The sequence below is a fragment of the Vanessa tameamea genome, chromosome 15 (genome assembly GCF_037043105.1).
Source record: "Vanessa tameamea isolate UH-Manoa-2023 chromosome 15, ilVanTame1 primary haplotype, whole genome shotgun sequence".
Classification (NCBI taxonomy): domain Eukaryota; kingdom Metazoa; phylum Arthropoda; class Insecta; order Lepidoptera; family Nymphalidae; genus Vanessa; species Vanessa tameamea.
Genome location: NC_087323.1, coordinates 1,980,390 through 1,989,905, shown reverse-complemented (window position 1 = coordinate 1,989,905; position 9,516 = coordinate 1,980,390). Strand labels below are relative to the sequence as shown.

Here is a 9,516-nt window from a genome sequence, read left to right as displayed (position 1 = left end):
CTTAAGTCGCGATTAACTATATCGTAACCTAATCCTTAGGCTCCAGTAAAATTTATCGTAAGGCTTATTTCTCTTGAAAACGGGACTTAGATGGATTCGAGCGCTGCGATGGCTTTGATCTAAGGAACGCATTATAGGGGTTAAACTAGGATTGAGATTATTTATTTGACTACTAGTTCGTCCTATTTTTAACCGGTTTCAAAAGAAGGCAGGTCTAAACTGTTGTTGCATGTTTTTTATTATGTTCATTACCACAGAACTCAATCAATTTATTATTCATTTTCGAAATTTCTGTTGTTTTAAATTTCCTTTTTAGTCTCATTTAAATTTGAAGAAAAAACAATTTTCCGCGGGATGATTTCTTTAGGGTCTTTTAGAAAGTTACATACACATTAAATTCAACATTACTAGTTTTCAATGGCTTATTTTTATATAAAAGTTATGAACATTTGCTATGTATTAGACAACCTATTGCATACTTAAGACCACAACTAGGGTAGTTTTAAATATTGTTAACATAGTAGCGAATGGGATGGCTTGGTTTTTTTTTCTCTTTCTTTTTATTAGTTCGTAAGAACAGAATTTTACTAGATAGGAAACTTAGGCCAAATGACTCCCAATGTTGTACCATGTGCTTAATTTGTGTTTCCAATTCATTTAATGCTCAGTGAGGAAGGAACGCGTTAGGTAGGCATATTCAGTATACATGTGTCAGTTAATTAAATACCTTAATAGTTAATGTTACTTTCATATAGTTAATCTAATCTGGTCAAGTCAGAAGTCTATACAATATATAATTGTATAGACTTCTGATATTCTGATATTCTACTGTAAATATATATAATATAAATGAAAGTAACTCAGTCTATCTGTCTGTGACATTTTCACGGTCTTACTACTATATTTATGATATTTGGTATGAAGCCATTTTGAACTCCAAGAGTTTCATGCCTAACACCAGACGACCAATCCCTAAAACGCGAGCAAAGCCGAGAGCGACAACTAGTTGATAATATTATTAACGCATTCATTATTATTCTTTCCTGTTTGGGTGAATTGGAACAATTTTTTCAAGGGATGAGCAAAGAGCATGCTTGTTATAGTAAGTTCTCTTTTACATATTTTGTATGTTTGTTTTTTTGGAATGTTAATAAATATAATACTTTTTTTAACTTTTTAATTTAAGAATTTGAACGATGCATTTAAATTAATTGAGTAAGACATGTTTATATATTTGCAGGAATTGTAAATTAAATGTGAAGTAAATACGCTTTGTCGTGCTATTTCAAAGAGGTTAAAACACTCACCAGGATAGCGTCTATACTAAACTTATATATACGAACACTCTTATAGAAGTTATTTTAAAAAATAAATAACGATTGTTCAAGATTTTCATCTAATACTTATTTATTCTATGTAACTTTTAATAACAACTCAAAACTCTTTCAACTAAACATACATTTTTACATACAATAACAGCCTGTAAATATCCCACTACTGGGCTTAGGCCTCCTCTTCCTTTGAGGAGAAGGTTTGAAGCATATTCCACCACGCTGCTCCAATGCGGGTTGGTGGAATACATATGTGGCAGAATTTCGTTGAAATTAGACATATGCAGGTTTCCTCACGATGTTTTCCATCACCGCCGAGCACGAGTTGAATTATAAACAAAAATTAAGCACATGAAAATTCAGTGGCGCTTGCCTGAGTTTGAACCCGAAATCATCGGTTAAGATGCACGCGTTCTAACCACTGGGCCATCTCGGCTCTCTCAACGTTCAACCAAACGATACCTTCGTTTGTTTAAAAGGTAATTTATACGTAACGCCGTAACCCTCGAGGTCCTGAATTCAAACTCTGGGTTAGTTAATTAATTACTAATGTTTTTTTCGTCGAAATATTCTCATTTGCAGCCGCAGAGGCTGGACGTTCCCAGCGTTTACTCTCCCGTGGTTCGAAAATCTCGTCAGGCCGCTGGTCCTTCGCCAGAACTCTATCCGGTGTTGAATTTATCGTCGAGTGACAGTGATGAACTATAGAATGTACTTGTGTTTGTGCACACACACTAGTGCATGTTATAAAGTAGTATAAATATAATGTATGGAATATAGCCATATACAATAATCGAAATACATGGTCAAATGGATTGATAACTAAAATCTAATAATGTCTAATTATATCAAATTTAAATCACCTCTGTATTAAATTCCCGGTCGTATTTCGTTTTATTCCCTTTACGTAACTAATGACAGGTATAATTGGAAATTAAAATTACAATTGCGTTTAACCACCGAAACGAATTGAATGAAGTCTGGGAATATTTTACGTATTTTGTAATGTTTCAGAAATTTTATGTTTTTGATATTATATTATTATGTTACCTGCTTAATGTTGTAAATATCGATTAACGGTACTTACGTCGCAGGTTTTGCAATTTTGTGCAAAGAAAATATTTGAATGATATTTAGGAATAGAGTGAACTGTTATGTTTTTATCTTATACAATAAGTAATTACACAGATGAAGGATCGGCATAGAGGAGTCCTTAAAGTAGATATACGTGTACCCCTCGCCTGCATCTTTTATATGTGAGCGAGGGCCCAAAGTAATCAAAACAGATATCTATGAGCGGATGTGACCACGTATCAATCAGATTACTAATCCCGTTCTTTTTGAATAAAAAGACAGACAAACTTAGAAATAAATCTAAAACAAAAAAGGTTATTCAAAAAGGTGCATTTGGTGTTTAATAATAAGGTCCATATTCATTTTACGTCAACCTATAAGCATTTAATATAGTACCAATTTTTTAAATTGTGTTCTGACAGTTTACATTATTATTATTTTTTTTAATAACAGTTTTATTTGCCAATACAAAATAAATATACGAAGATTTATTGAGGTTCATGTCATCACAGATTATAAACGCTCTAATATTTCTATGGTATACGATATGTTGTTTATTAGTATTTATTGGAAGGTAGTATTAAAAAAAAACTGAAAGGTAAATAAAACAACATTTGTAAAAAAATTACACAGTCAATGTACTCATACAAAATGCTCGTCAAATTGTTTTATACAGTGTTACACATAAATACTAATTAAATTAATAAACTTTAAGACTTATTGCTATATAATATCATCATTGACGCAACGCCATTTTGAATAAAAAAAAAAGACTAGACATACTATGACATTGTCACCCTACTAAATTTATAGCTATTGGAAATATTGGGAGAATTTAAACTTATTTGATTTGGTACTAATACATTATAGATTTTTTTTTAATTTTGAGCAAAATTTTGCTTTCTTTTATGCATTATGTTTTTGTTCCGAAATTGATGAGTAAATTAATATTACACATTAACTCTAAATATGTAAAAAAGATTAAAATTTATGTAATATTTACATTACGAAATTCAAGCTTACTTACGTGTATTTTTTTTTTTTTTAATTTATCATATTACACTTTCAATCGAATGACGAACGATATATCTTTTTTTTTTAATTAACAATGTAATTTTACATTTAAAAATTTTGAACGAATTTACTTAACATTCAAGGAGAATCAACTTTCTTCAATTTTTAAATTGTGCTCAAAATTACAGTTTAAGCTAAACAAAAAACATTGATACAAATGAATTAAATCTAATTAATCCTATCTCTCAACAATATACAACATTTATGTGAATATAATACAATGTGTATTAATGATCTGTGCTCGCTTATAATTATCTTAATATTTAGCACGAACATAATAAACGCATTTCAAATATAAAAATACGCCTTAAAAAGTATTGCTCGGAGAATAAATAATTTATCAATAAAGCTTTTTTTTTTTTCTTTTAAAAATTGATCCATAATTTATGTATCAAATAAACTAAACTATATGTATTAATGTTTATTTAAATTCGTAATTCGAAGCTTTATTACGAGTGGTTCGATATTTAAAATTCATCTCACTTCCAAAATGTATTTAAACGAGATCTATTACTAAATTTAAATTGCGTTTATCTATTTCGAAATTAATTTGAAAATAGTCTGTATCTCCCTTACAATAATGACTAGAATCGTAAAATCGTCTAACAATACCTAAGTGAAGAAGAACACAAAACAAACACTCCATAATATAAGGCCGAACACAAAAGGCATGTTATGAGCAGCATTCATCTCTTGAAATCTAAACGTCTTCATTTCATTTTGAATTGGAATCACAGGATCTACTACGAATGGTGGAGTCTCGGTTGTTTTCCTCGTTTCTGCGGGACACGGGAGTGTTTCGGGTGGAATTTTCAAAACATTTCTCTTAACACCTTTCTTAGCATTTATTTCATTTACCATATCTTTTATTTCATGTAATTTCTTGTCTGTTTCATTTGTTTTAGTAAATTTATCTAAAGTAGCATCAGCGTGTAATAATTTTTGGTTAACATTCGTAATAACGTCTGGCATCTTGTTGTATGCGGAGCTAACGATCGGTGGATCCATTTTACACGTCACTCCTTCCAACGAATCTTTTGTATTCTGACTTTTTGTTTCGTTCCGTAATATATGCATCCATTGCAATCTGCAGTCGCAAACGAAGTTATTCTCTGTAAATTATTTAAATGCTGTTAAAATATATTTTAACATAAAATTTAAGTATTATTGAGGAAATATTTTTAATTAACAAAATAAATTTAAGGCTTTGTATGGAATTTATTGAAGCTTTTTTTACTGCAGTAGTTGCAATATTGTCTCTACTTAAAGATATCTATATATGTTAACAGTTATAATAAAAAGTATATTTATAAACGAAATTCATTAAATCAATTGTTACAAAATTAAAGTATATTAAACTATATAATCTATAAATAATAAAATTAGTGTTTGTAAATCTAAATATATCGGGGGCTGATTAATAAACTTACGTACTGTGAATCTACATTGACGCTTGGTTTAAATTAGGTATTTAAGAGCTTTTAAACTATCGACGGACATCATTAAAATTAATTCAATCACTATTGAATACGAATATGGGCATAGATATATATACTATTGTATAATAGTATTGAATTATTTTTAAATTTAGATTAAGGAAAAATGATATAAATAATCATTTACTGGATAAGTTTCTGTAAATACTTTCAAATTCATGTATGTAATATTAGTATGATCATCTATAATAACAGAATACTAGCATTACTATTTGCAACTCGCGTGCAAAACAGAGTCATTAACGTATAAGGTACGAGATTTTATCTCTATGAGATGGGAAAGCGTGGTGTTACTGAACATTCGACGCCAGCAAACTTTCGGATGAGTGTGATAATCGCAAAGATAGTTCAACGCGACTCAAAAACACCCAGCGGTATCGTAAGCGAACAAACTATTAAGTATATCAAAGTTGTCCTGAAATGTCTATTTCTCCTCGTTAAACATTCAAAATGTTCTTTAAGCTCATCATAGGCTACTAAGAGTAAGTATTAAATATTCATTATTACCTTCGAGTAGCAAATTGCTGCCTGAAGGCTTCAAATTATCCAATATGGGCTTGATGTTGTCGAAAGTTAAAGCGTGTAGTTCGTTGGAACGCAAATCTAGGGAACTGAGACCCCTTACGCCCTCGAATAAACCGGAGGGAAGCGACGCCAGTTTATTGTCATCGAGGGACAACTTACGGAGTTGGGATAAACCATCGAACGCTCTCTCTGATATATATTTTAATTCGTTCTTTCCCAAAAGCAACTCTTGTAAATTCCACAATTCGGCGAACGTGAATTCGGTCAGGTTGTAAATTCGGTTACGTCTGAGATCCAATTTCCTTAAGTTAGCCAATCCATCAAACGTGTGACGGTTCAGATGGAATATGTTGTTTTTGTTGAGGTCCAATTCTAACAAATTGAATGCATGTTGAAATGCCCCGTTACTAATTGTCGATATATTATTTTTGGTAAACACAAGTTTTTGCAATTTCGGAACGTCAAAGAACGAGTCCCTCCCAATTTCTAATATCATATTTTCTTCTAAATTAACCACAGTTAAATTAGGAAGGTAGGCGAATGCATACTGCTGCAAAGTTTCAATCTGATTTTGTGAAATCGATACCTCTTTCAAATTAGTTAAATTGGCGAACGCGTGAGAGCTAATGTCAACTATGTTACCATACTTGATATTTATAGATATAAGTCTTTGTAAGTACTGAAGCGCTTTGGTCGGCACGTAGCCTAGCGCGCCATCGACACGAACGTTAAAAGATAAAGTTTGCAAAAATGGTTGGGAGGCGAAACTTTGCCAGATGAGGTCGTCGCGGGGTATACCGCCATTGAATACCCAGCATTCGGCCTTTGTTGCATTTCTAGGTTCTCTTGTATTCTCACAGTAGCAATGGACTTTAGAATCGCGATCGGTTATGTCACAGATATTCTTGTGGAATCCTCCCATTTTTTCTTTACTGCGCCTCTTATTGTTATCTTTCGCTTGAACGGCGATCGACATTTCATTAACTAGCGCGAATATTATTAGGATGTACATAATCCTTGCTATTCTTCGCTCCATCTTTGTTTTATCTGAAACAAAATAATAAAATCTATTAAAAATACTGATCGTAAAAAATTTGTTGTACGTATTTAATATTTCTTTTAATTAATATCTGGACTTAACAAATTCGAATATTAGATAAATAAAAGAAAAATACAATAATTTTGTAAATTAAAAATAAACTCAATTTACTGTTATATGAACGTCGAGTATGACAAAATATTAACGTACAGTTTTCAAACAAAAACATGTCAAGCTTAATTAAATATTCTGTAGCTGATTTAATTGAACAAAAAAAAAGGAATAATTAAAACATTGTTCCACTTTTAAATATGCCTTTATAATAAAAAATTTAAGCAGAAATGAAATTCAATAATTTATTGAAACATATAATTTGACCTATTTACAGAAATTCAGGCCTGTAATGAATACAAAATGAGAGGGTAGCTTAATACTACTATGGCTGGAGTTAATTACAAAAAGAAACTTCTCGATTTTATAGTTGCCTGGTAATTACGAATGATAGCTTTGATTAAACTTTACATACGAGTGACGACTACGTTAATATGAGATTAAACATAAAATTATTTTTTCATTATTAATATGATATATAGGAATGAAATACATAGTATACAAAACCAACATACATATAGTATACATAGTACCAAGCACATACAAGGACGTAGGCGACGGGGGCATGACGGACTTTACCCCGGGCCTGCCTAATAATATTTCAATTTTTAAATACCAAGAACCGGTTTTGTATCTTAAAGCGATTTATGACAGCAAATAAATAACACCGTTATTGTTTAAACTACATTATGTTCGTTCATATTAAATCAATATTAGGAAATTATCTATTCTATCTTACGAAATATTTAATTTTAATTATTTTCCAAAAGCTATTCATGTTTATTAAAATCATAATTTAGTACTACTGTCATCACCACGAGTAGTTTCAAAGATATTATATATAATTGTATATTACCAAAATAAAAACATGTATTTACATAAGAATAATTAACATTCAAACTCAAATTCCCTTATTCAACATAGAAGCATTACACTTACTTATTGATAGTCAAATGAAATACTACCACCGGTTAGGATAACAAGATACCCTGACCTGAGAAGACGACGAAAGAAACTCAGCGGGTATTTTTTGTCAATTTTATTGTTTACACAATTGCATAATAAACATAAACATAATCAGCCTGTAAATTTCCCACTGCTGGGCTAAGGCCTCCTCTTCCGTTGAGGAGAAGGTATGGAGCATATTCCACCACGCTGCTCCAATGCGGGTTGGTGGAATACACATGTGGCAGAATTTCGTTGAAATTAGACACATGTAGGTTTCCTCATGATGTTTTCCTTCACCGCCGAGCACGAGATTAATTATAAACACAAATTAAGCACATGAAAATTCAGTGGTGCCTGCCTGGGTTTGAACCCGAAATCATTGGTTAAGATGCACGCGTTCTAACCACTGGGCCATCTCGGCAATTGAATATGATAAAAATAGTTACTGTGTAAATCTTGACCGCGTGGAATGGCAAGAATGCTAGCAATATTTGTATACTTAAAAGTCAATCTTGAGTTATGTAAAGGACGTTTATTTTGGGTTTTCGATAATATCAATGTACTGGTTCATATGCTTCAGAATATTAACTAAAAATAATTATTAAGTTCTACTAGTACTAGTAGTAATTTACTTGGTGGTAGTACTTTGTGCAACCGTCTGAGTAGGTACTACCCACTTATCGTGTTATATTCTACCGCCAGATTTAGTATTATTGTGTTCCGGTTTTAAGAGTGAATTACATTACAGCTTAATTGCCAAGAATGGTTAAAATTTCTCACAGTGGTAATATCTATTAGGCGGTAGGCGGTAGTGATCGAATACCATTTTAGAGGACCCACTAGCAAATCCATAAAAAAAAATTTATGTTATTATTAACAAAACAAAATTACTTTTAATAAATTTATCACAACTTCCCCCTTTTTATTCTGCTTAATAATATTTTTTATAAGATTTAAGTTTTTAATAATAAATATTGGATCACATACATTACTCTGATCAAAATGTGAGTAGCTAAAGCACTTGTGTTATGGAAAATTAGAAGTAACGACGGTACCACAAACACCCAGACCCAAGACAACATAGAAAACTAATGAACTTTTTCTACATCGACTCAGCCGGGAATCGAACCCGAGTGGCGTACCCATGAAAACCGGTGTACACTCTATTCGACCACGGAGGTCGTCAGTATAAAATAATAATAATTAATAACAAAATAATTTAATCAATTTCTGGTTTACTAATATTATTACAAAAACAGTATAACAATGATACGGCTGTCCGTATTTCGCATTGCCTCCCGCCAAACAAGAATGAATTTAAAAGCAATCCGACAGCTTGACGTATGACGTTCGGAAAGTTACACTAATTCTCCTTATAATATTATAATAATCAAACGAAAATCTATCCATATTAACTAATATAATCTGTGATTGTAAGGAGTTGCGCTTCGCAGATTTTTGTGACGTGAATTTATTGTTTTTATATCTTACAAAATATATTTGTTAAAAAAATATGTCTCTATTATCACAAGAATATATAAGATCCGCTTCGTTCGTTCGTTTCAATGAAACTTCATTGGGCGCGAAAGGGGCAAATTACGAAATCGGATTGACGTTACTCTTTCTAACGCTCTAATGTTCTCTGACACAAAATTTAACTATTTATGTTTATATATGAACGTGCATTATTTATAAATATATTATATTTCAAGACGAAATTCGCTTTCATCATATTTATGTTGCCGTTTATAAGTATTTGTTGAACAATAATCCGCGATTACAGAATTAACGATCAAATTTATGAGCTATGAATAATAACTATTGATTTGGAAATTATCTATGTCAGTGCGTCACGTTATTTATCACGTATTATGTAAATTTATGCATTATGTACAGTCGGCTTCGAAAAGACACACAC

The 9,516-nt window shown here is 31.3% G+C and overlaps 1 protein-coding gene across 1 annotated transcript; it reads right to left on the bottom strand.

The window, feature by feature from the left end:
- Positions 1–3,877: 3,877 nt before the first annotated feature.
- On the bottom strand, positions 3,878–6,546 carry LOC113396546 (connectin). The gene is made up of 2 exons (XM_026634526.2): positions 5,483–6,546; positions 3,878–4,591 (listed from the first exon to the last, which is right to left on the bottom strand). The coding sequence occupies exons 1-2, from the start codon at positions 6,534–6,536 to the stop codon at positions 4,092–4,094; spliced, it is 1,554 nt and encodes a 517-aa protein (XP_026490311.2). The 5' UTR covers positions 6,537–6,546; the 3' UTR covers positions 3,878–4,091.
- Positions 6,547–9,516: the final 2,970 nt, after the last annotated feature.

Bases quoted from the DNA above. Each gene is read 5' to 3' on its own strand.
- LOC113396546 (XM_026634526.2), bottom strand. From the start codon at position 6,536: ATGGAGCGAAGAATAGCAAGGATTATGTACATCCTAATAATATTCGCG. The intron at 4,592-5,482 runs GTAATAATGAAT...AATAATTTACAG, and splicing joins CAGCAATTTGCTACTCGAAG to AGAATAACTTCGTTTGCGAC.